The following is a 25,102-nucleotide window of genomic DNA, read 5'->3' as shown; positions in this document are numbered from 1 at the left end:
TAACATTATGATTTGTGATATTTAAACTAAACAGGCTAATGAAAACGAAGTGCCGCAAGTTAAATTGTGAAACCAAGAATGACGCCGAGGCAAGAAAATGTGTATGTATGCGTATATAATTTCTTGTATCTGGTAGTTTCTCTCGCTGACTCTTCCTTCTCACAAACAAGACTTCCTTTTATTTGTATATTCTTGGAGCCTGTCGTCACAGCGAATTCGAAAGAAGCAATCTCTTCTTAACATACTGGTTTACTTGACGACATTTTTAAAATTACGAGATCATAACATGACAATGCACACACTTAAAACATGCGATGGCGATTGACAAATTTGACAGCTATTGTAAAATGAGCAATCAAGTATCGAGATGTTAAGTAATAGCTTAGACAGACGGCGGCATTAATCGGCATTTCATACGGCAACACTGATTTCGGAATCTATAAATCTTTCTGACCGCCATTGCAACGTTTTGCAAATTTGTTGATAAAATAGAATTTTTTCGCTCTAAAATTATTGAATTAGTTACGAAATGTCAAAAGCACATCCACCAGAGTTGAAAAAGTTAGTATAAAAAATATATCTAATAATTAACAATTTTTATAAATCAAAAAACATTTCTCATGGCCGCTAATTGCTTGCCGCTGCAGGTATATGGACAAACGAATGTTGCTTAAATTAAACGGTGGACGCTCCGTCGCCGGAATTTTGCGTGGCTTCGATCCATTCATGAACGTAGTGCTAGACGAAACAGTGGAAGAGTGCAAGGATAGCACGCGAAACAACATCGGTATGGTGGTGAGTTTGGTTCCACATTCAAGCGTGTAAAAATAATGACGTTTAATTTACCCAGGTTATCCGCGGTAACAGTATCGTTATGGTAGAGGCGCTCGATCGAGTATAGTGCGGTTAAAGAAGCTCCACTTCACATCTTATTTGGTACATATAACAAAATATTTAATTTTGGGGGATTTCGGTGCGACTCTAGGCAATGACTCTCGCTTTTTTTTTTTGCAGCATTAACTTTGTATAAATTTAAAAATTAAATAAAAATAAAAACGTGTCAATAGTGAAGTTAAGAATTGAATTGAGTTTGAAATTAAAAGTCGGAAGATAGTCATTAATTTCTTTTTTTAAGTTTACATGCGTTTTCCGTACCAGGATGTAATTTAACTATTAACGGAGTGTTTAGACAACTAATGGTAGTTTGATTCTCTAGCCGTTTATCTTATTACCAGCCGAATGGGTTGGTATGTGAAGACCTTTCGGTAGTTCCCAGGTTCGAGATGCCAAATTGGTAAACAATGGCATCCCAATGACAAGCCTCCGAGTGTTAAATCATCTAATAAATGATATACGCTCCAATTACGCATCAAAATAACTCACATTGCCGGTACTATTCCGATTTATATTCGGCTAAAGATTCACTTCAGTAACTACCCACAAACTGTTACAACTATTTTGGAAACCACACTACCGAAAGACGGTAGAAATCTATTCAATGTCATAACTGATTTATGGAAAGTATTTTATATTACTATAATGTTCGTAGCTCCTCTAAGAATTTGAACGCTCAATTTTTCTTTTTCTCTTTATTATTCACGTAAACAAAGGACATTTTTAAATTTAAAGCGGCACCACAAGGTACTTGCTAGCCTATACCACTTAATTTCACTCCTCTATTTTGCGTATATTTTTTATTAAATTACTTCGAAATTACGATTGGTCCCGACTGTTTCGCCGCATCACGTTGTTTGCTCACAATTTGGTTGGCAATACGATCCAGATCACGTTGGCCAATGGGCGTAAGCTTGCGACCACCATCAGGGTGCTTCTCAATAAGGCGGGCATGTTCCAACGATTGCAAAGCTTTACGTGCAGCACCATCAGCGGCGCGGCAGAAGTGGGATGGATGAACACCATTGCGTTTACGACCGCCATAGATTTTTGTGATTGAACCAACACCAGCTGGGCTGCGGTGGTACAAGTGGCGCAAGATCGATGCACAACGAATGTAAAACCAGTCAGGATCAGATGGGGCCAATTCCTTGTACTTGGCGGTCTTAATGATGTCCATTTGATCTGGCACCTTCAATTTGCCAGTCCTTTTCGTAAAGACAAAACAAAGAACAGAGAAATTTAAGTTAGTATTTCTCAATGAAAAATGGAATTTAAACTTACTTTTTTAAGAAGACGGCTACGGCCTTTACAACAGCATGTTGATCAATATCCTTTACTGTAACGCCGGGCATCTATTAAAAAATAACAAGGTTACATTTAGTAATCACGTTTTATATACAATGGCTGACGCGTAGTATACGAATGCATTCTTCAGTGAAAATTTAAACCATTAACACATTATTTTATCAGAAAATGGCACTAATTACTTAGAAGAAGAAATACACTCATTTTTTCTCGAAATTTGCAATTTTTAAGTAAATTGACAGTAACATTACCTTGCGTGACAAAGTTAAGCGGAAGAAAGGACATATTGAGTTAAGTTGGCTGCTTTTACACAGCTGCATCACTCTATTTGACAGTTCCAAATAGTGCTGCCATTTTGCAACAAAGCACAGAATACCAAAGCTGCTTTAGACTTTCGAAAACCGATACGTTATTATTCGTGATTTTAACAATCGGCTGATGTCATGAGTTATATAATAGAAAAAAAGAGGTGGTGTGTAAAGTCGGTGACGAGGTTGTCTGTAAAGTCGGTTTGCTGACGCTAGTTTAACGTGACAACGTCATAAGAAAATACTGATGTAATGGTTGCAATTTTCAAAACAAAATTTTAATTTTATTTGTTTGATAGATATTTTGTATGGGTATAGAGGAGGTAAATGGAATCGCAACGGAATTGATCAAGTTACATTTACACAAACGCGAAAAATTACGAAACATTTATCAAATTCATGAAAGATATGTTCAATTTCGATTGTGCATCAGATGTTAATAAGTCACTCGAAACACTCCCTTTCATTTCCTACTTTTTCTATCATCGTCCTATTCTCAACAAAGAAATGGTTCATTACCATGCACACAGGAAGAACAAATACAAATATGTGAATTTATATACATATGCGCATATACATACATATATATGCTCACTCAAGTAGGAGAGAGCCAGATGTCGAACGTTGCCGAACGCGGGGGCCGATTGTGCTCTTTGTCGTTCGTTCCGCGCTCTCGCTTGCAGTTCAAGCACATTAGCTTACATTTGCTTGCGTACAGAATAGATTCGTACATTTGATATGTCCATATGATTTGTATGCATCTTTACATATACATTTGTTCTTTTTGTTTGAAAATTGCGCGAAATTATATATGTAAGAAAAGGACTTTCAGTCCAATACACTTAAAAAAATTAAAGGGCCAACTTGTCCTGCAAATCAAACACTAAAGGATGAAAGTTACTATTACAAAGTTCATTAACTATACAGATAATCAAACGTTACAACTACAGTTAGTGTCCACTACGCAACTGCCCCTTGATGTGCGCTGCAGGCCTTTATAGGTTTTTCATTCTGCTGTCTTCAGGTGCGCCGTGTCTTGGTACGCTGGCTTAGCCCCTAGCTTCCCACGGTTGGCATGTACAAGTATTTCACAATCGTGTGAAACATAATTTGCTGACGCTACTGTCTGGCTCTGTTCTTATTGCGTAAGCATTAGTACGTGGTACTTGATACGCAATTGGCCTTGACTTAGGGTGTTCGGTTGTCCTATAGAATAACAGCGATTATGCTGATGCAGCGGCACGTGTATCGGTAGGGTGTGGGAATGCAATATGTTGGGTGCCGCAGCGTGTTAACTCCTCTCCCTTTAAATATCTGCGTCCCGCAGATTAGGTGACGAAGGACGTTTCTCTATCCTTCCACTAAGTTGGTTTTCGATTTTTATTTCGGGTAAGTGGATCCTTGCTGTTACCATAAGTAACAGTAGTCCCGATCCCTCGGATAATATGAACCAATTCGTCTCAGACTTAAGGTGCTTCAATATTTGCAAGTTGTCAATTGCCATTCCATGTACCAGATCAAGGTTTATAGCCATTGTGCGGTTCGTGACGCTAGTTAAGATTGGTGGGAGCACCTGAACTCCTGAGGTGGTAATGCTTGAATATGTTTGGTTCTTGATTACTACCGTCTCGTTGTCTACCCGGAGAATATAGGAACCGTTAAGATCAGTAGTGGTTTTACCTGAACTTATGTTGGCAACGAAATTGTTCAGGAAAATAGTATCATCTTTGATTACTTCGATGGTAGATGCGTTGCTTGTCAAGTAAGGACAACTTGTTTCTCCGCCCTTGAGGAGACGAGCCAAACAACCAGCCTCCGTTAGCAGGTCCAAGGATTTCTTTTCACATACCATTGCTGAGGATAAGTGCAAACAGTCTCCCCTATGCCAAACGTCTCCTGTTTGCTTATAAGGATAGTTTTGTACGCCAATTCTTTCCGATGGCACTTCTGGACATTAGCTCGTGTGATAAGGTGGTTGAATCTTTCCCTCGTGACCTTAGACAGAGATAACACGTACAGCAATAGCGTGTTGATGGTGTAGATCGAAAGTTTGCTATACTCGATGGCTTCAATGGCATTACTGTATGGAAGGATGTCAATCTCGCCAACAAGCTGGTTAACTTCTTCCTTGCTTAAGAGATTGCTATTGACGATGCCAGCCTTAGCCATTTGGCAGGCGCGTATCAGCTCGTTCACGTCTTCCTTCAGAATAGCTATCTTGTTTTGGACATCCTGCTCGAGCCTTTCCCTGGTTCTACGATCGACGACGTCATTTGTGATCGTCACAATGCTGTTTAGCTTCTGCAATACTTCGTTAGTTTTTTTGAAAATTGCATTGTTTACTTTGTATTGCCTGTTACTATTTTGGTTAAGGGAGTTTTCGTTGTTAAGGACCTTATCCCAGTCGAGCGCATCTGGTGAACCAGCTATCCATTTCCAGGCAGACCCTATCCTTCTTTAACCTAATGTGGGAGAGCATCGTACGAGCCGCAGAACTTAATCGCTCAGGCACAATTTTTTATAAGAGCGTACAATTGCTGGCGTATGCCGATGATATTGACATCATCGGCCTTAACAACCGCGCTGTTAGTTCTGCCTTCTCCAAACTGGATAAAGAGGCAAAGCGAATGGGTTTGGTGGTGAACGAGGACAAAACGAAGTACCTCCTGTCTTCAAAGAAACAGTCGGCGCACTCGCTTATCGGCACCCACGTCACTGTTGACAGTTATAATTTCGAGGTTGTAAAAAACTTCGTTTATTTAGGAACCTGCATTAACACCGATAACAATGTCAGCCTTGAAATCCAACGTAGAATCTCTCTTGCCAACAAGTGCTACTTTGGACTAAGTAGGCAACTGAGCAGTAAAGTCCTCTCTCGACGAACAAAACTAACACTCTACAAGACTCTCATCATGCCCGTCCTAACGTATGGCGCAGAAGCTTGGACGATGACAACATCCGATGAAGCGACGCTTGGAGTGTTCAAGAGAAAGATTCTGCGTAAAATTTTTGGACCTTTGCACGTTGGCAACGGCGAATATCGCAGACGATGGAACGATGAGCTGTATGAGCTTTACGACGACATAGACATAGCGCAGCGAATAAAGATCCAGCGGCTACGTTGGCTGGGTCATGTCTTCCGAATGGATACAAACGCTCCGGCTCTGAAAGTATTCGATGCGGTACCAGCTGGTGGTAGCAGAGGAAGAGGAAGGCCTCCTCTGCGTTGGAAAGATCAGGTGGAGAAGGACTTAGCTTCACTTGGTGTGTCCAATTGGCGCCGGTTAGCACGAGAAAGAAACGACTGGCGTGCATTGTTAAACTCGGCCAAAATCGCGTAAGCAGTTATAGCGCCAATTAAGAAGAAGAGAAGTAAATTGTTTGCTTACATAAAAAATGGAAAATTATCATCTTAGTGTTTATTTTACTAAGCTATTCTATGAAATTTCAAATAATTCATTCGAACAAAATTATCATCTTAGTGTCTATTTTACTAAGCTATTCTATGAAATTTCAAATAATTCATTCGAACAGTAAATTTCTTAAGAGTATGGAACTTAGTGTCTACTCCTTATTCTAGGGACTTATCCTAGTTTTGAGTTGCGCAGTGGAGGGTGAATTAGTAAAAGCTGGTGAAGTCTATTGTGTTAAAAAAGGTTTTTCTATTTTCGTTAGTTGGGGACCCAGTAGTGAAGTAGTTGGTTAAATTGGTTGCAAGTTGCTTTAAGCTCGATTAGTGTTATCGAAAAGTTTAAAATTGTTAGTTGGTTATGAAAAAATTTCAAATTGTTACTTAGTTAATTTGTTAGTAAATTTAATTTAAATTTTTTCTTTTTTTCTTTTTTTCTTTTTTATATTAGAATTTAATTTAACATTTTTTTTTCTCTTTTTTATTTATATATTTTTTTTATATTAGCGCTGCCTTTGCGCATGTTTGCTTTTCCATATTTTTGGACCCATCTTTATTTTTTGTAAAAAATTTTCTTTTAAATTTTTTCATTGGAATATAGGTATTAACTTTACTATGGAAGGTCCGCGTTGATCCCTTTTAGTCGCAAGCGTTTATGATTGCAAGCGACCTACTCATGGCACGGATGACTTCACGCAAGTAAGCAGAAGATCATTTTGGGGGAATTGAACCCCTCCGCATCGGTTATCCCACACCAGTGAGAAAAATGGAATTGAACCACTATAACTTCAAAGGCTATAGACGCGTTAACGCTTGCATTCGTACCTCCGAATTCTACCGATCTTAAGCTTCTTATTAACCCTTTGACCAATGGTATCTCATACTTTAATGCTTAGTGATTTAGTAATTTTTTGGTAACATTCCTTTTTTTGTTTTTGTTTTTGTTTGCACCTTTTGGGTGTTTATGTACAACTTAGTTGCGTAATGCGTAATTTTGCATCGGAATGTAGGCGTTTCTCTCAGCTGACATTGGAAGGCTCGAGTTGATCCCTTTTAGCCATAAGCGTTGATAGTTGCAAATGGCCTACTCATGGCACGAGTGGCTTCACGTAAAGCAGAGGCCTCGTGGTGGAGTTGAACCACACCGATTGCAATCATTCGAACCATCGAGTTATTTGGAATTGAACCAACATCTGACTACATCGGCTGCAAAAACTTTCCACCCAGACCCTGGGACCCGAGAATCTAAGCATAAGATTTGCCTTGTGACCAATGTTATCTTTAGATGTTTTTTACATCCGCTTTGTGGAACTTTTTTCCTGTTTGCGTTAGTATTGTTGCGTTTCGATTTTCTTCAATCGTTTCGTTTTTATATAATGGCTTCTGTTTGGCCTTAATTTGTTTGTTTGAAAAGAACACCTCATCTCCGGTATCGAAAGAACGCGGAGGGGTGCGTTTGGTGTTCAACCTCGCGTTTCTGACCTCCCGCTCCCTTTCTAATAGAGCTTTTATAACGTCCAGGGTTTTTTCCCTGAAATTTACCAAACCCTGATAATTTATTCTTGAGGTCCGGTTGAGAAATATGTCCGCCGGTTTTCGCTTGATAACGGAGTGAACGGTGTTGTTATACCTGTCTATAGCAATTGAAATACGTTCTTTAAGGGTGAGCCGGCTAAACTCAACCGAAATACAGCGGTACATTTCTATCAATGTTGAGTGTAAACGCTCAACCTGACCATTACTTTCACTTCTTTGTGTTGGGGTTTGATAAACCTCTATACCTAGTGATCGGATATAATTTAGGACAAGAGGGGTTAAAAATCCCCTTTCGTTGCCCATAACTAGCATTTTTGGCACGGAAAAATAGTGCAGGAGAACAGTAAGCTTCTTCCGAATGTGAATTGAAGATTTATTTTTTATTGGGAATAACTTAGCAAAAATATCGATAACTAGGTACCGGCGTCTGTTGAAAGAACGGTTTCGAAACACGTTAAGGGGGGCCTCCTCATGTGGTACTAGTTCTGAGCTGTCTTGATCGGCTGAGTGCATCGTGCCTTCGGAGGTCGCGTCGATTTCCGGTTCTGAGCTTGTTGTAGGCTCTTGACCCGATACAGATGGAGGCTGAGCGACAACAGACTCATTCAATATGTTACACTCGGTTTTGAGGCGAGAAAGAGCATCGGCAACCAAGTTCGATTTTCTATCAACTATAGCGCCTATATCTCTAAGTGTGTCGTCTCCTATGATTCCGTCAAATGACGTCAATTCTGGGAGTACAAAGATGGTTGTCTCGGAGCCATTACCTACGTCCTTAAATAGGTTTAAATTAATTTTCTCTTTTATGGGAATATTTCCGCCAGCTGATCTAACGGAAAAGGGATTGTCGACTGGATTACCTTGCCTTACGACCGTTCGGCTAATAAAATTTTTGTTGGCACCAGTGTCTATCAGAAAATCTAGGGTGCGGCCGTCGGGTAGTACATGCTCTATGTAAGGTATGCTAGATGTCCGTCGGATAAAAAATTCTCCTCCTGTGCGTCTTGTGTATCCGCTAAACAGTTATTCACTTCGTCTTTGGGGTTTTCTGTTTCTATGTTGAACAGCTTTTGCTGTTTCCGCGGAAGGTTGTCTGGCTTTGCACCCCGCTTAAAGGGATTTGGCCTATTCATGTAATTTATTCCACGTGACTGGACAGATTGGTCTATGTCCATTTTCTCGACGGGTGTCTGAGAGGTTGTTGGAGGATCTCGTTTAGGTACAGTGTATCCACCTCGATTTTCAAAGGGATATCGTCGCTCTTGGGGACGATAGGTTATCCTTGGTGGTAGCGGAGGTGCTTTATTGCTCTCTAGGCCATGCATGTGTTCTGGCATCGTATTTATAGGTGCGACGATGCGATTATTCAATCGTGGAGTATGCACTGTGTAATTTCTAAGGTTTGTATTTTGTATTTCGAGGCACCTTGAATATGCCTCGGGTAGAGTTTTTGGCGCTGTACCAGGAACATCTTCGAAAGATCCCCATTCAACCCGCGGATAAAAACATCTAATGCGCGGTTTCTGTACGTGTCTATAAGTACACGCACTGTTTCCTGAGAATAATTCTCAGTTTTAAGTTTGTTGATAATCAACGCAAATTGGTGATTCACGGCTCCGTAGCAATCGTCGAGCCGTGAATTCTTTTGAGAGAGTTGGTGGAGTTGGTACTCCAAGATGCAGATGTCTCGTTTGTCTGCATAATGGAGCGATAGACACTCCTTCATGGCGGCCCAGTCAGTGTCAAAAATGCTATACGATATGAGGGCAGTATCGGCGGGCCCTCGTATTTTTTGGCGAATGTGCTGTAAGATTGCACGATAGATTGGCTTACTCTTTACCGGCTCGAAATCGGTAAGGATGCTTTCAACTGCGTGCACCCATGAGACAAACATTGTTGGGTTACCGTTGAAAATTTGTAACTCCTTTACGGAGTCAGGAAGCCTCGAGATATCTCTTAGTTCCTCCTCAGTTGTTGGAGCTCGGGGTTGAACGTTAGCTTCCATCGTACTTTGAGCAGGAGTAGCAGCTTCTATCGAAGCGACCCTGCTTTGGAGTGTGTCCAAGCACGATACACGCCACTCTAAACCATTTAGTTGATCCATGAGTGCATTCAATGCACCCGTCAAATTCGTCACCGTAACTTGGAGTGAATCCATCCTGGAAAAGGAAAACGAGAAGAGGAAAAAATATACAGCGGTTACTTACAGAGTCTCTGTTAGCATTAAAACTTCGATTTTCTAGCCCTTGGCTGTTTCACTTTCAATTTTTGTAGCTATTGGCTATTTAAAGGAGAATTTATTTTTATTTTCCCTTAGAACTTTTTTCACTTTTACTTTTGTAGCCCTTGGCTGTTTAAAAATTGTATTATACTTTTTATTAAATTTTTCTTCTCTATTTTAAGAACATTTTTATTTAAATTTGTAGCTTTTTTCTTCACTTTATTTTGTGGCTTCTTAGCTTTTTGACTTTTAATTTTTTGTGACTCTTTTCACTATATTTTCTAGCTCTTAGCTAGTTCGAACTTATTTTTTTACTTCACTACTGGTCCCTGCTCGGGCTTTCAGTCCAACACACTTAAAAAAATTAAAGGGCCAACTTGCCCTGCAAATCAAACACTAAAGGATGAAAGTTACTATTACAAAGTTCATTAACTATACAGATAATCAAACGTTACAACTAGAGTTAGTGTCCACTACGCAACTGCCCCTTGATGTGCGCTGCAGGCCTTTATAGGTTTTTCATTCTGCTGTCTTCAGGTGCGCCGTGTCTTGGTACGCTGGCTTAGCCCCTAGCTTCCCACGGTTGGCATGTGCAAGTATTTCACAATCGTGTGAAACATAATTTGCTGACGCTACTGTCTGGCTCTGTTCTTATTGCGTAAGCATTAGTACGTGGTACTTGATACGCAATTGGCCTTGACTTAGGGTGTTGGGTTGTCCTATAGAATAACAGCGATTATGCTGATGCAGCGGCACGTGTATCGGTAGGGTGTGGGAATGCAATATGTTGGCTGCCGCAGCGTGTTAACTTGTACCTATATGCATGTTTATATGTTTTGGCACAGGACATATGTATATTAGACTATGAAAATTGCACCAAAGTATATGTATGTGTGCATGTTTATATACATATATTATGTGGTAAGGTATTAGATACCATACATTTTTTCCTTCATATATAGTAATAAATTAATAATAAAAACATTAAAACAATAGGTTTTATTAATAACTAGTCGTCACTAATTATAAATTCGGTAAGGATGATCATGATACACTTGGTTTTATTTTAAATTCTTCAAGTAAATCAAATTAATAATAATCAATAAGAAGGCATATGCAAATACAAATATGTGAATTTATGTATGTATATATGCGCATATACATACATACATACATATATACGCTCACTTAAGTAGGAGAGAGCAAGATGTCGAACGTTGTGCTCTTTGTCGTTCGTTCCGCGTTTTCGCTTGCAGTTCATGCAAGGTAACGACCATGAGCAAGATAACGACGAGCGAGCAAGATAACGACGATTGAGCAAGATAACGACGAATGAGAAAGATAACGACGATTGAGCAAGATAACGACGAATGAGCAAGATAACGATCATTGATCAAGATAACGATACATTTTTTCGTGCGTGCAGCCGGCTAAATCGAATTATAAGACGTTATCACGTCAAAAGGCTACTATTATATTACCATTTTATTACTATTATTTTTATATTACTACTATAATAATTTAACCCTGTAGAGTGAGCAATATTGTTCGTAAGCGAAAGCAATAGAAACTGCCAAGCACACACACTTTCTTGCCCCAGTGCCATCGATATTGGAGGTATTTTTACAACTGGTGCTTTCACAATTAAACACTCGACGCTTTGTTTTCATTAGTTGGTTTAATTTTAAAATTAAAAGTAATATCTCTAACTGTTTTTTTTGACGCGATAACGTCTAATAATTCGATTTAGCCGGCTGCACGCACGAAAAAATGTGTCGATATCTTGCTTATGCGTCGTTACCTTGCTTGAACTGCAAGCGAAAGCGCGGAACGAACGACAAATTGAACATATCTTTCATGAATTTGATAAATGTTTCGTAATTTTTCACGTTTGTGTAAATGTAACTTGGCCTATTCCATTGCAATTCCATTTACCTCCTCCTCTATATCCATACAAAATATCTATCAAACAAATAAAATTAAAATTTTGTTTTGAAAATTGCAACCATTACATCAGTATTTTCTTATGACGCTGTCACGTTAAACTATCGTCAGTAAACCGACTTTACGGACAACCTCTTTTTTTTCTTAAGATTAGTAAAAGATTTCTTAAAGGAAATATACTCGTATCTGATACACTAAATACATGTTTTGACGTGATAACGTCTTATAATTCGATTTAGCCGGCTGCACGCACGAAAAAATGTGTCGTTACCTTGCTCATTTGTCGTTACCTTGCTCATTGCCGTTACCTTGAATGAATTGTAAGCGAAAGCGCGGAACGAACAAAGCAAACGAACGGCAACGTTCGACATCTTGCTCTCTCCTACTTAAGTGAGCGTATATATGTATGTATATGTACATATGTACATATATAAATTCACGTATTTGTATTTGCATATGCCTTCTTATTGATTATTATTAATTTGATTTACTTGAAGAATTTAAAATAAAACCAAGTTTGTTAATAATACCTGTTGTTTTAATGTTATTATTATTAATTTTTTTATTATATATGAAGGAAAAAATGTATGGTAATATTTACCATATACCTTATAAGATATGTTGTATACTAATATATGTATATAAACATGCATATACATATACAATTTAGCGCAATTTTCAAAAAGAACAAATCTATATGTAAAGATGCATACAAGTCATATGGTCATATCAAATATACGAATCTATTCCGTACGCAAGCAAATGTAAGCTAATGTGCTTGAACTGCAAGCGAGAGCGCGGAACGAACGACAAAGAGCACAATCGGCCCCCGCGTTCGGCAACGTTCGACATCTGGCTCTGTCCTACTTGAGTGAGCATATATATGTATGTATATGCGCATTTGTACATAAATTCACATACTTGTATTTGCATATGCCTTCTTCCTGTGTGCATGGTAATGAACCATTTCTCTGTTGAGAATAGAACGATGATAAAAAAAGTAGGAAATGAAAGGGGATGTTTCGAGTGTAAAGTGTCTTGAAAAAGGCATGGTGCCTCTTAGTGTTGTTGACTTATTAACGTCTGATGCACAATCGAAATTGAAGATATCTTTCATGAATTTGATAAATGTTTCGTCTTTTTCACGTTTGTGTAAATGTAACTTGACCTATTCCATTGCAATTCCATTTACCTCCTCCTCTATATCCATACAAAATATGTATCAAACAAATAAAATTTTGTTTTGAAAATTGCAACCATTCCATCAATATTTTTTTATGACGTTGTCACGTTAAACTATCGTCAATAAACCGACTTTACAGACAACCTCTTTTTTGTTGATGATTTATGGGGGAAATATGTAATATGTAATATCTTATAATGCTAACTTTCTATTGAAATAATTAAATGGTCTTATTATGCCAAGAACGAGTTGTGTCTTTTGCCAGAAGACGTGGGCATTAGAAGACATACAATTTGTTTACGACCCAAGGGCCCGAGTCTAATCGAAATAGAGCTAAACCTTAAACATTTTAAATATTTGAAAACATCCTCTGCAACCCGATTCTTCATTTGTGGACGGTTGTACTCTGACTAAATTAAAAAAAATTTTAATTACTAAAAATTAAGTATGCAAAAATGCGTTTTGATTTAGAACGAACTCTGATTGACGGATTGCATCTCTTGAAAAAGAATTGTGGAATTGGCAAAATTTATGTCCAAAGTCAGCTCAATTTTCTCAGATGGGCAGGTCAGAAAATGAAAGAATAATGGGGAAATGCATCAATGGACAAGAGACGATAGTGCATCGGTGCAATAGCATTGTTTTCGGCTGGACCTAAGGCGTACAATCGTTTGCAAAAAAAAACAAACGCTTTTTCCCTGTCCGAGCGAGCTCATTGTGTCCAAATGTTGTCGGCCATATTGTCTGAAAGCTCAAATTAGAGAATGTGTGTCCAATCAGCTCTCGTTTACATGGATCGACAAAGTTTCCAAGGGGGTAACCAACGAGATACGCAATGGTTAATCTATTACGAAAAAACTATACGCACAAAATATTTTATTATATGAAGATGAGAAGTAACTTTTTTTACTTTGCGTACAATTTCTCCAACTTTTCTACTATCATTTTCGCAGAGGGCTATCACATTCTTCCCCTTCCTCCCTATTTCTATAATGAAATTTTAGTTGTGACTGAATGCAGAATCTTTTATTATTAAGCCATGGATGTATATTATCTGCAAAAAAAGAAATGTTTCATATCCTTATATGACCCTTTATTGTTTAAACTTGTTTTAATTTATTTAGTGCAATCAAATTTTTTCCACCAGCCAGCAAACATATTAGCCTTCGCAATACTATTTTGTTCTTTTTGTGGTCTACGCCATTTCCTTGCATCCAATTCCAACATGCCACCAATAATTTCCTGAAAACAAAGAATTGTTTAATTTTCACTGTAAATACTGTAAATAAGACCTATCGAGCATTTCCTCTTCTTTTCCTTTTACCACGTCTAAACCTTCTCTTAGATATCCCAATTGACCGCTTGTTATTCATTTTAGTATCTAAACTGATAAAAAGTGAATTCCTTACCAGTGCAAAATTAGGTGGGAATCGATCTTCATCCTCAATAACGTGCGCAAATCCGGTGCCCATGCCAAAATTCACCCAAAAGTAAGGTAGCCCTTTGGGTATACAGTTCCGTAGTCCTTTACCATCGCGACCCAAAGATATTAACTGTTTGTTAACGCTCCACTCAAGTTCCGATTCTTCGACGGCTTTCTTAAAGTAGAATGGCGCCATTTCAGCCTTTTCATCTGGTATGGGTACACAATGTATACTGAGATGAGGTCGGCGAGACAGACGACTGGCGATTTCAAAGAACACCACATCCTTTTTCTGTGCAGCAAACATTCGCGTAAGTGCCTTGAGAAAATCGTTCACCTCCGACCAGGTATCCTCGTCCAATTGAGTGCAGCAACTGTTGTGCTGTGTTGTACTAATTATGCAATGACCCGGTTGCATGCCAATATACCATGGCAAAGCGAGATAAACTTGTTTACCGATAGATATGAGCAGGCTTTTATCCATTTTTTGCGAATCGAAGCAAAACCTGCAGTTATCCAATTGTTCAGTGAGCCGTTGATGTTCTGTAATGGCGCGTTGCATTTCTTTTCGATCAGTAGACGATTGGGGAATATCCTTCCGCACTTCATCGGCGAATATGTCGTCTAGATCATCATTAGGGTTCTTATGTTTACCAGCGATTTTGGCAAACTCCAAATTTGCATCGCTTGCGCTAGTATACTTCTCACGCTCAAACTGTTAGCATAAAAATAACTGACATATTACACAAAAAAAATTACATTTAATTATATATACTTTTACCATTTGCTTGATATCGTATTTGTCATCATCTGGGAAGTAGCGCATGCGCTCGCCATCTGCATGCGTCTCCAGACGTTTTTGCTTTCTGCGCGCATTACGGCCACCGTATAAATCACGCTCATCTATAGTTCGTGATGCCTTTGCTAGCGGGCGAACATTTCCACGTTCATCAGTATGCGTGAGCAGCACATGCTCATCTTCCCTTTCTCTTCTTGCAGACTTATATATAGATTTACTCCTCCCTGCTGTAGATTGAGCAAGTTTTCCCTCTATGAAAGCTGCACGATGCTTTCGTGCATTCTCCAATTCCAGCTTGAGCTTTGCCGCCAATTCGTCATTGCCCATAATTTCGGCTTTCACCAACTTCGCGCCTAGCTCATTCATTTGTTGATCAGTGAAGAAACTACTAACCAACGATGATTTTTCTGCTTTCACTTCTTCGCCGTCACTGCTCTCTGAGTCGTAAATGGACAAAGAGGCGGTTTCTTTCTTGTCCACTTTTCGCCAGTTTTTCGATACACCACTTCTATCAACCTTCTCTGAAGTTGAAATAAAGGCGTTGGCTAACCGTTCATCATCACTGTCATCATCATGGTCTTCGGAGGGCTTTTTAAAATCTGGCAGGCCTGTGCCCGTCGTTTTCCAGTATGGATTTAACTCGCGCGTACTTTTAGAGGGGTCATAAACTTCGTAATTTTGTTCCTTAGAGGATCGCTTTTCTTCAACTCCCTTGCAATATCTACTCAGCGGCAATGGTTGTGTCATCCAGCTGTCACGCTCTGGAGCGCTGTCAATTGGTATTGGCTGACAATCTTTTGGCGATCCTTCAAATTCGGTGTGGCGTTTAAGCTTCACTTTTGATTTACAGCGGGCGAACGACCTTTTGGAGCTACTGTCAGAATCTGATGAGTCCGAATCTGAAGTAGATGTTGATGTACTTTCTTTACTTTTTTTCTGCTTTTTTGAAGTTGATTTGCTTGATGCTTCTTTCTCATCTTCAGATGAACTATCATCACTTGGCATATCCCATGAGTCTGATCCCGAAGATGAGTATTCCTTTTTCTTCTCTCTCTTCTTCTTTTTTTTGGAGGAGCCACCCGGTTCATCATCGGATGAACTATCATCACTGTCTATCTCTGAGGTATCTGGGTCCGATTCCGAAGACGTGTACTTCTTTCGCTTCTTGATGTGCTTACCTTTGCTCTTCGATTTTTTTGCTTTAACCTTCTTTTTCTTTTTTGATCCTTTTGAGTCGTTGAATCTCCGATTTGTCTCGCCTCTTGACTCCTGTGCCGCTTCTCGTTGCAACCTTTCCTCTCTACGCAACTTGGCCTTTTTAGGAAGAGAGACTTATTAATTACAAGCTTGAGTTAATACAATCTTATTATAATTTGTTAATACAGATATTAAATATATAGTATATACAATAATATAATATATATCAAGCGAAAGGTACTTTAACTCCCTGTGGAATGATATTAATTTCGTTAAAACCGGTTCAACACTTTACTAAATAGAACTTTTAAAATTTAGAAAATTCTACTTTCCCCCTCTTGCTTCCATAATATTCTTGCACAAGAAATGTTAATAGCTTTAATATCCGCTCAAAAATGTGAACCATGCCCATTAATTCGTTTTTCCGGGGTTAGGAGACGTTAATATGCACTAATATATGCTTTAATTTATATGGAAAGCCAAAATAGCAACAATAATTAGTCTCCTCATTTAGGGACAGTCCTTGGCTGGATATACATAAGTCCAAGTTGCTCCGGTAAAGAAGAACCGACTACCATGAGAGTGATAGCACCATTGGCAGTAGTGCGTGCTGGTCAAACAAGAGTTGTTGATATTTCCCATTTTAGTTTTAACGAAGTGCGACTATTATGTTGTTATTTAAACTTGATAATTTTTTTTTTTTTAGTTTTCCTTTTTTTTTTAGTTGTAGCTATGTATGTTCCGAGACCGCCTACCTGATCCAGCATTTTATCTCGCGCCTCACGAAGTTGTTGACGTATCCTCTCTTTGTCTCGTGCGCTTTCAAATTTTATAAAATCCATTTTGGTAAGTTCCTGTGTATTTTATTGTTCTATTAAATTACCTATTTTTTCACTTTTTCTAAAATACACCAAATTACGCAAAGGCGAATCTATTCAAGGTGGTGGCATTCGAGCAAAATGTAGAACAGTAGAACTGTCAATAAAAAGAGAATAGAAGAATGAAATGAATGCGCAGAAGTACGGTAAAACAGTTTTCTTCTTCCTATATTTTTGACAGGAATCCTACCCTCTGCGCCTTGCTTTCATTGGGCTTTTCGCTTACCACATTAGAAGCCAACTACATACGTCAGTGGTTTGTCAATCAAACTAAAAATTCCTGTTTGTGTAGTTCATGATAGAACGGTATATTTCATAGGAAAACACAGAATAACGACATTACGGAAAATGAAAATGGAGGTCGAACAGTAAATTCAGCAATATAAATGTATGTATATTGTTTTGTTGTTTTATGATTATTACAATTCGCCCATTTCGATTTCGCAATGGTATTATTGCAGGAACTCTGTGTGATACAATCTCAGAAAAGTAACATTATTACGATTTTTACAGCATGAACATATTCTTATTTGTCCTAGTATTGCGCGTTGCTTACACCTCTATGGTCCAAGGTCTTTTCTTTGCTTGCGCTTTAGTTTTTAAGGAAATAAAAAAGTACGTTTGAAGTAAGTTTGGTAAACTGTCTGCATAAGCGCGAAAATACTTGTCAAACTTACTCTTTCATTTTCCAAAATTCCAAATTTCAAATTTCTTTGGCTTAACGCAGATACTTTAAAGGAGTTTTTCAGTAATTTTTTAAATTTGCTTTTCTCTTTAACTAATCTCTCGGTCATAAATCTTTTGGGAATCGTGGGTCTATCTTAAGCCTTTCTTTTACTTATAAAATCCTTAGTAGTGGAATTGATTTTCCGTATTCATTAGAACCAATAAGATATAATGATCCCAACGTCCTCTTCGTAATTTAATTCCCTTCGTTGGGGATAAAATGAGAACTAATTATTCATCATATACAGCTTTTTTTGAATTTTTCAGATTAGTAATTTTTGAAAATATACGCACGTAAGAAAAAATTCGTACTATTGAGAGTTTTTTTATGCTAAAAAATAAAAAATAAATAAATTTTATATGCTGATTTACAAATTGCTGAAAATCTCCCAAGCGACAAATAAAAATTTGGAGCAAAGAGTAGTATTCGCAACGGACAATATTAAGTCAAACAAAGGTGCTAAAATATTTATAATACACGTATGTATGTTTGTCTGAAAGGCAATGGCAAACCTCCGAATATATTGATCACCCTTTATAAGCATTTTTGGATAAAACGAATATCTAAAGCTGGTGGCAAGGCGAGTCTATAAAAGGGGACTATAACAGCTGAGTGTAATGACAAAGACACAAAATTGCGAATTCAGATGCTCTAGTACCATCACTTTGAATGAATTCGTCTTGTTTTTGATCAATATTTACTGTCGTGATTTGCTAAATTTTGTTTAGTATTCAATTAAAGAATGCCGCTGTACGAAACAGTAATGCAGGAGAAACCACCTGTAGTTCTGGACATTGGAACTGCATATACAAAGTATGTAAATATAGGCCCCTTTTGAACATTATCGGTGACGTCATATTTTCTTTCTCCAGGCTCGGATTTGCAGCAGAGGCTTACCCACGTAAAATTATACCCTCGGAAGTAATTCTCTCTACCAATGGTCTAACGAAAGCTTTGTTGGAATACGACAACACCGATGACCTATATGACCAATTTGTGGATTTCTTGCAAGTGATTTTCTTCAAGTAAGTGCGCACAAAATGATTGAGATTTCTTTAAAATTATTTTATTGCCTCCTCAGGCATCTGCTTGTAATTCCCAAGGAGCGCAAAATTGTAATTGTTGAGAATGTGCTTGGTCAAACAGTAATTCGTGAGACCCTCGCTCGTGTTCTATTTCGCCACTTTGAAGTGTCATCTATCATGTTTGTGCCCTTGCATATGATTGCACTAGCCACGCTTGCTGTGCCTACAGGCGTTGTGGTTGATATTGGCTACACTGAAACTAATGTGATGCCTGTTTATTGTCGCGTGCAAATAATGCAAGCATTCCAAGACCAAGAGTATGGGGGACGCGCGGTACATGCGGAGATCAAGCGGCAACTCTTGGAAGCCGGTGTTAAGGAAAAATACCTCACTGAATCTGTATTGGAAGATATTAAGGTGCGTACCTGTTTTGTGACGAATTTCGAACGTGCCAAGGCATACCGTAACAACCAACCACCGGAAACACCACCTAGCGTGCAGTACCCGATCAACGGCGAAGAGATTATCAATATTCCTGGAATTTTACGTGAAACAGCTTTCGAAATAATGTTCGAAGATAACAACGATCGCGATAGTCTGCCACATTTGATTTTACGCGCTATACTTAGTTGTCCAGTGGATGTGCGTCGGTCGTTAGTTGAAAGTATTTTTGTGGTTGGCGGGAGTGCTATCATAATGGGATTACTATCACGTCTCAGAGCTGAAATGCAGTATTTAGCGGAAAAAGATGAAGAGTACAAGAAAAAATTGTGTGGCGATATAAAATTCAAATTCCACAAAACGATTGGTCGGGAGAATTTCACAGCCTGGCTCGGTGGCTCGCTTTGCGGCGGCACTGACCTTATACAAACTCATTCGCTTACTAAAGAGGCATACGTGAAAACTAATCGTGTACCAGATTGGATTAGCTTAGCAGACAAACGCTCTACGGGATCTTAAGAGCACAAGTAAAAGAAAAATTAAAGGAAATTATATTTCTAGTATTTAGCATTGTGCGCTTTGCTTACTCAAAGAATGATAGATTAAAAATTGCAAATGTAGTTAATATTTAAACATTAGTAATTTGATTTGGCAGGCAATGGCAAACATCCGAGTGTATTTCTGCCATGAAAAAGCTCCTCATAAAAATATCTGCCGTTCGGAGTCGGCTTGAAACTGTAGGTCCCTCCATTTGTGGAACAACATCAAGACGCACACCACAAATAGGAGGAGGAGCTCGGCCAAACACCTAACAGAAGTGTACGCGCCAATTATTTATTTATTTTTTTTTTAATTTGATTTGCACCAATTTTCCCTAGTTTCTTATTATTTAAAAATATAAAACGCCCATTTTTTCTTTTTTTTCTTTTATCACTGATTTGATAAAAAATATTATATATTTAGGTATAAACTACTATTTTATAGAATTTTGCATACGTAAATTGTATATAAGGTCCATCTAATTAATAAAAAAATATTTAAACCTATTAATAACAATTTGTAAAAATAAAAAGTTAATGTAACCCTTTTTGACTTTAGCATTATTATTTGAATGCTAAAAATTTAACCTAACGCTAAAAACTTATTTTGGAATTAAAATTCCTCTACCTAATACTTTGCCATTTTTTTAAATTACCTTACACGTCAAATTGCACTGTTACACTGTTACCTCTTGCTACAATACCGCTGGTTGTGATTTATCGTATTTCGCCGATAAACTTAATCGCAATTTAGTCTCTTCTTCCATAAGCGTTTGCATATTGCGCGCACGCGTCTCTTCGTCATCGTTTTTATGCATAGCAAAGTGCACCCGTAGCTCGGCAGCCAGTCGAAAAGCGAGCGGACACAATTCACATTTGTAAACATTCTCGCCGAGGTGAGTACGTAAATGTTTGATTAGATCATTGCTTTGGGCAAAGGCGCGATCACAGTACTTGCATTTATACGGTTTTTCCCCTGTGTGTGTGCGCATGTGTCGGCGTTGGTGGTCCATGCACACGAAGCTATTTTACGAATTAAAAAGAAGTAATCAGTTCCATTTGTGGAACAACATCAAGACGCACACCACAAATAGGAGGAGGAGCTCGGCCAATTACCCAAAAAGGGTGTACGCGCCAATTATATATATATATATAATCAGTGGTATATGAGCTTATTGTTTTAACTTACCGCATTTCACAATATTCACATTTGTACGGTTTTTCACCATTATGATACATTTTATGTTTCTTCAACTGATACGGTTTGCCAAACGCAGCACCACAAACATCACAAATATGCGGCTTGTTTTGACGATGCACCGCCTTGTGTGAAGCCAAATCGCTTAGGCACGGAAATTTTTTCGGGCAATCGGGACATTCGTAGCGCTTAACGCCAGTGTGACGTAACAGATGCTGCTTCATATTGCTGCAGAAAATGGGAGTATTAAATCGTCTCCAGTTATTGTTTTTGCGCGGTTCTATATAAGTACCTTGAACTATTGAATGCTTTACCACACTCGGAACACAGGTACGGTTGCTCGCCCGTATGTGTCCGTATATGATCCTTTAGCGTGCCGGATTGTTGAAAGCCTGTAGTCAAGTAGATCAAGTTTTATAGATCGAATAACATTTACATTTGCATGAAACTTACTCTTATTGCAAAATTCGCAAACAAAAAGCTTTGCTTGTGTTTCTGAATTTTCTTCAGAATGCCGTTGCCGTTTATGCCTTGTCAACGTTCGCTGTGATGTGTATGTTTTATCGCAAAAATCACAGGTAAAATTCGGCTTTTCCTCGTCCGGTTTCTCGCTATGGGTCAGCTTATGTTTATATAATGCTTCTCGTTCGCTGTATTGCCGCCCACAAACCTCACATGAAACACAAATATTCTCTGTAGAATACTCGAACTCGGGTTGTTTCCGAACACATTTTCGTTCATCTGCCTTTTTATGGCGCTTCAAATGTCTCAGTAGGAGACGGCGGGAGGCGAATGTTTTGTTGCATAGGTTACAGGAATGTGTTGATGAACTAAACGCAATTTAATTGTACACGTAACTTTATAGATTTATTGCAATTAGTAGTACTTACGAAAGGTGTGCTTGCTCGTTTCGAACACTGCGTACTGTTTTCATTTTGATCTTTGATTTCACATCGGACTTTTCGTGGTTTATTGCTTTTTTAATAAGCGATTTCGACATAACGTTTGCCCAATCGCTATCTGCATCTTCCTTGCTTGATTCATCAGTACTCATTGTTGTATTTACTTGAGTTACTGTTGGTGTCACCCTTTCGGCTTTTATACTGGAATCGGCGGTATAATCTTCTGTGAGCATTGCTCCGGTTTCGGTGTAACCATAATTGAATATATCGTAATCATTAGGTTCCACTTTAAGGAGTTCACTAACATTACTTTGTGCATCGTCCTTAGCATTCTTTGTTTTTTTGACAACACTTTGTAGTGGATCATCAGCGCTTGTCAATTGCGCTTCAAGTAATGTATTGACAGGCTCTGCCTCTGAAAATACTTTTGGTTCCATTATCGATTCTAACAAAGGTGCTGATGTAATCATTTTTATATCAGGTAATCTCTTAGCCAGCATTTCACGCATCTGGTGATCAGAGTGTAAGCACATTTTCTGAAAGCGATATGCATTCAGCAATTGCTCCAAGCATTCATGGCATATTTTCTGTGGCAGTTCGTCACTAAGGTTTGCTTGTATCTGCGGCGTTGTGCTAGATAGCAATTCAGCAATCTGGAGTGTTCCACATTCTGGGACCGTATTATATATGGATTGCCATTGCACTGACTTCTCAAAAGTATGTTCAGTTGTTGTGGCACACTCGACCGCTTCCGTCACTTCTTGCATACATGCCCGACAGAGCCAATCGAAATGTAACTCACTCACTTCGTTCATATCTGAAAGCGAGCTTACCGGAATTTAAAAATTAGTTTAACACTTTCTACCCAGGAGCCAATACATGCAGTACGGTGTGCTATATGCATGTATATATATTTGTTTTCCTAAGTAGAAAATAATGACAAAATATTTACGATGACAAGTGGACCCAAATACAGCTGTAGAATTTGGTCAGGGTTGCATATGCCTTACAAAAATTTACACAAGGCGCATTTATTAAAGGTGATGGTACGAGACCAAGGCGAATTTATTATAGGTGACAGCAACCACATATACTATAAGCAAGAATGATAGAAAGAAGATTGCGCCCATCAGAGCGTACGTGACGTCACGTTTGCAGAGTTGTGCAGTATTGCCAACCATTTGCTCTTCGCAATAAATTTAGTGCTTTTTTATACCGAAAATGCGACAATTTTTAAGTTTGGTGTTGGTTTCTTTTTGTTTTTAATTTAAGGCTACCGAGACTTAAGTTGAAAAAAACTGTATTATTATACAAAAGAAGTTTAAAAAAGGCCACTCTGAGAAGATTTTAGTGCTAATGAAAAGTTTTTTACTCTTATAAAATTTGATAATTTGAAAGTGCAAATTTAATTTTTGGCTCCATTTAAGGCTATGCAAATATATTAAATGCCCCTCTCTCAACTCTTCTTAAGAGTGAAATTCTTTTAACACATTTTAAAAAGCCTTTGAATTTATTGAATGCGAATCGAAACCATAGAGGTGTAATCGTTTCTTCCGGTCATCAATCCTTAGTGAGACATAGAGCATCAAGAGGTATATTCATAGTAAAAATAAGCAACAAAATACCAGAAAATACTAAAGAAACCATACTGACATTTTTACAAAAAGAGTACCTTATCTATTTAGTTACATAACTTCAAATATAGCAAAAAAGTCGTTCCCTTAACGAAAGAGTTTCGCTTAACAAAAAAAACTCATAAATTAAATTGAACATAAGCATAACACATTTATTTAAAAAAAACGCACATTCTACAGACAATTTGTCACGCATACAAAGTTCTTACTTAACACAATAAAAATTTCGTGTTTTATTTTCTTTAAATGGGCATTTAGTGCGTTTTTATATCCAAAGCTAGGCAACTCTGCAGTAGCGAGAGAGAGATTTGACTGCCGAAAGCAGAAGAACACCAACAACACCGGCAATCGCGGGCAATGCCACCAGATGTTAAAAAAAAGTAAAGCTAAATAAAACTGAGTGAATTATTTAAATAATTATTAAAAAATGTATATTTCACAAAATTATAAACATGACATTTTAATTAGAACAGCTAGAAAAATGTCATGAAGAAAGAACTAAAACTCCGAGACAAAAAATAATAAAAATAACAAAAAAAAATGCTAAATCAAGTTACGAAAATGGTAATCTGGCCATACTGGAGCTAAAATCACGTAACTAGTTGTCAAATTCGCTGAGCGCAAAGTAACGGGACCACGATGGGCGCCATCTCATTATTCTTTGCATCATGTACTATAAGTATATACTACATGTATTTGTTGTTGCGTTTGGTCCAAGCATCACGTCAAAGTCAGTTGTTCATTTGCAGTGTGATTTGCTTGTGAAACGTACGCTGGAAATAGTCACAAAATAAAAAGTCGCCACATTTCCTACAGTTCATTGAAGATTTCGTATGTAGCATATGTGCAATGTGGATTTATTATGTGGGAATTGTAAGTTCTTGTGGATATAAAAGAAATCATTTGAGTTTGCGGTATTTTAATTATTAATACATACATATTTCAGAATTTGCCACGGGCATGCATAAGGTGAAATTGAATGTAGAGAGTGAAGTTTTGACGCGAAAAAGTTTAAAATAGAGAAATATAACGCAAAAAAAATTCGGAACAAGTGCAAAATTAAAGTCTCATTGCATACAGAAAGTAATGTATGTAATATTGAGCTCAATTGTATGTATCACATTTTTAATTTGCAATTTTTACATAGGTAATTCTATATCCTCATAGGATATTGATGGCTATCAGAAATCCACCTTGGCTGCTAATAACTTCATACTAAATACTGTTGAGATGCGCATACCATATTGCATAAAAATGTTTGCTTCATGTTTTTTGTAGAAAATCGATCGCTATGATTTACATTTAAAACTTAACAGTTAAAAATTCTGGATAACAAATTTGTAACATGCTTGTGAATTCATTTTATGTAATTCAACTTAATTGATGTTTATAGCCTGTATTTAGAACATAAGTTCTTGAACATTGAAAAATAGATTAAAAATAAATTATTTAATTTAATTAAACTTATATTAATTTTATTTCATCTATTTGGATATTTTATTTGCTGTGCGCTGTGTGGTATCGTGCTCTAAATTT

At 37.8% G+C, this 25,102-nt stretch overlaps 5 protein-coding genes and 1 long non-coding RNA gene across 6 annotated transcripts; 3 read left to right on the top strand and 3 right to left on the bottom strand.

Moving 5' to 3' along the window:
• Positions 1-400: 400 nt before the first annotated feature.
• Positions 401-1,080, top strand: LOC128859154 (probable small nuclear ribonucleoprotein G). Its single transcript, XM_054095909.1, has 3 exons — positions 401-561; positions 648-795; positions 851-1,080. The coding sequence occupies exons 1-3, from the start codon at positions 530-532 to the stop codon at positions 899-901; spliced, it is 231 nt and encodes a 76-aa protein (XP_053951884.1). The 5' UTR covers positions 401-529; the 3' UTR covers positions 902-1,080.
• A 494-nt stretch (positions 1,081-1,574) lies between these two features.
• Positions 1,575-2,491, bottom strand: LOC128859153 (40S ribosomal protein S19a). The gene is made up of 3 exons (XM_054095908.1): positions 2,454-2,491; positions 2,179-2,249; positions 1,575-2,102 (listed from the first exon to the last, which is right to left on the bottom strand). Exons 2-3 carry the CDS (start codon positions 2,247-2,249, stop codon positions 1,703-1,705), a joined length of 471 nt encoding a protein of 156 aa, XP_053951883.1. The 5' UTR covers positions 2,454-2,491; the 3' UTR covers positions 1,575-1,702.
• Positions 2,492-13,902: 11,411 nt separating this feature from the next.
• Positions 13,903-17,197, bottom strand: LOC128859145 (CWF19-like protein 2 homolog). Its single transcript, XM_054095901.1, has 4 exons — positions 16,978-17,197; positions 15,008-16,339; positions 14,213-14,941; positions 13,903-14,045 (listed from the first exon to the last, which is right to left on the bottom strand). The coding sequence occupies exons 1-4, from the start codon at positions 17,062-17,064 to the stop codon at positions 13,920-13,922; spliced, it is 2,274 nt and encodes a 757-aa protein (XP_053951876.1). The 5' UTR covers positions 17,065-17,197; the 3' UTR covers positions 13,903-13,919.
• A 1,139-nt stretch (positions 17,198-18,336) lies between these two features.
• Positions 18,337-20,382, top strand: LOC128859147 (actin-related protein 10). Its single transcript, XM_054095903.1, has 3 exons — positions 18,337-18,640; positions 18,700-18,852; positions 18,909-20,382. Exons 1-3 carry the CDS (start codon positions 18,570-18,572, stop codon positions 19,810-19,812), a joined length of 1,128 nt encoding a protein of 375 aa, XP_053951878.1. The 5' UTR covers positions 18,337-18,569; the 3' UTR covers positions 19,813-20,382.
• Positions 20,383-20,440: 58 nt separating this feature from the next.
• On the bottom strand, positions 20,441-22,940 carry LOC128859146 (zinc finger protein 286A-like). The gene is made up of 5 exons (XM_054095902.1): positions 21,921-22,940; positions 21,484-21,860; positions 21,323-21,422; positions 21,022-21,258; positions 20,441-20,855 (listed from the first exon to the last, which is right to left on the bottom strand). Exons 1-5 carry the CDS (start codon positions 22,745-22,747, stop codon positions 20,528-20,530), a joined length of 1,869 nt encoding a protein of 622 aa, XP_053951877.1. The 5' UTR covers positions 22,748-22,940; the 3' UTR covers positions 20,441-20,527.
• Positions 22,941-23,063: 123 nt separating this feature from the next.
• On the top strand, positions 23,064-24,803 carry LOC128859148 (uncharacterized). Its single transcript, XR_008454103.1, has 3 exons — positions 23,064-24,439; positions 24,513-24,654; positions 24,714-24,803. It is a non-coding gene; the product is annotated as an uncharacterized LOC128859148 (long non-coding RNA).
• The last annotated feature ends 299 nt before the right edge of the window (positions 24,804-25,102 follow it).

Source organism: Anastrepha ludens, chromosome 3, assembly GCF_028408465.1.
Source record: "Anastrepha ludens isolate Willacy chromosome 3, idAnaLude1.1, whole genome shotgun sequence".
NCBI classification, from domain to species: domain Eukaryota; kingdom Metazoa; phylum Arthropoda; class Insecta; order Diptera; family Tephritidae; genus Anastrepha; species Anastrepha ludens.
Note: the sequence above shows the minus strand (reverse complement) of the source record. Positions and strands in the feature narration are given on the sequence as shown.

What these genes read in the sequence shown, in the direction of transcription:
- LOC128859153 (XM_054095908.1), bottom strand. Translation starts at nt 2,249, where the DNA reads ATGCCCGGCGTTACAGTAAAGGATATTGATCAACATGCTGTTGTAAAG. An exon ending in GTAGCCGTCTTCTTAAAAAA is followed by an intron (nt 2,103 to 2,178) that starts GTAAGTTTAAAT and finishes CTTTACGAAAAG; the next exon opens with GACTGGCAAATTGAAGGTGC.
- LOC128859154 (XM_054095909.1), top strand. Translation starts at nt 530, where the DNA reads ATGTCAAAAGCACATCCACCAGAGTTGAAAAA. An exon ending in CATCCACCAGAGTTGAAAAA is followed by an intron (nt 562 to 647) that starts GTTAGTATAAAA and finishes TTGCCGCTGCAG; the next exon opens with GTATATGGACAAACGAATGT. An exon ending in GAAACAACATCGGTATGGTG is followed by an intron (nt 796 to 850) that starts GTGAGTTTGGTT and finishes TAATTTACCCAG; the next exon opens with GTTATCCGCGGTAACAGTAT.
- LOC128859147 (XM_054095903.1), top strand. Translation starts at nt 18,570, where the DNA reads ATGCCGCTGTACGAAACAGTAATGCAGGAGAAACCACCTGTAGTTCTG. An exon ending in ATTGGAACTGCATATACAAA is followed by an intron (nt 18,641 to 18,699) that starts GTATGTAAATAT and finishes TTCTTTCTCCAG; the next exon opens with GCTCGGATTTGCAGCAGAGG. An exon ending in TTGCAAGTGATTTTCTTCAA is followed by an intron (nt 18,853 to 18,908) that starts GTAAGTGCGCAC and finishes TTGCCTCCTCAG; the next exon opens with GCATCTGCTTGTAATTCCCA.
- LOC128859146 (XM_054095902.1), bottom strand. Translation starts at nt 22,747, where the DNA reads ATGAACGAAGTGAGTGAGTTACATTTCGATTGGCTCTGTCGGGCATGT. An exon ending in TTGCGAATTTTGCAATAAGA is followed by an intron (nt 21,423 to 21,483) that starts GTAAGTTTCATG and finishes ACTTGACTACAG; the next exon opens with GCTTTCAACAATCCGGCACG. An exon ending in TGTGAATATTGTGAAATGCG is followed by an intron (nt 20,856 to 21,021) that starts GTAAGTTAAAAC and finishes TTCGTAAAATAG; the next exon opens with CTTCGTGTGCATGGACCACC.
- LOC128859145 (XM_054095901.1), bottom strand. Translation starts at nt 17,064, where the DNA reads ATGGATTTTATAAAATTTGAAAGCGCACGAGACAAAGAGAGGATACGT. An exon ending in AATACGATATCAAGCAAATG is followed by an intron (nt 14,942 to 15,007) that starts GTAAAAGTATAT and finishes TTATGCTAACAG; the next exon opens with TTTGAGCGTGAGAAGTATAC. An exon ending in TCCCACCTAATTTTGCACTG is followed by an intron (nt 14,046 to 14,212) that starts GTAAGGAATTCA and finishes CTTTGTTTTCAG; the next exon opens with GAAATTATTGGTGGCATGTT.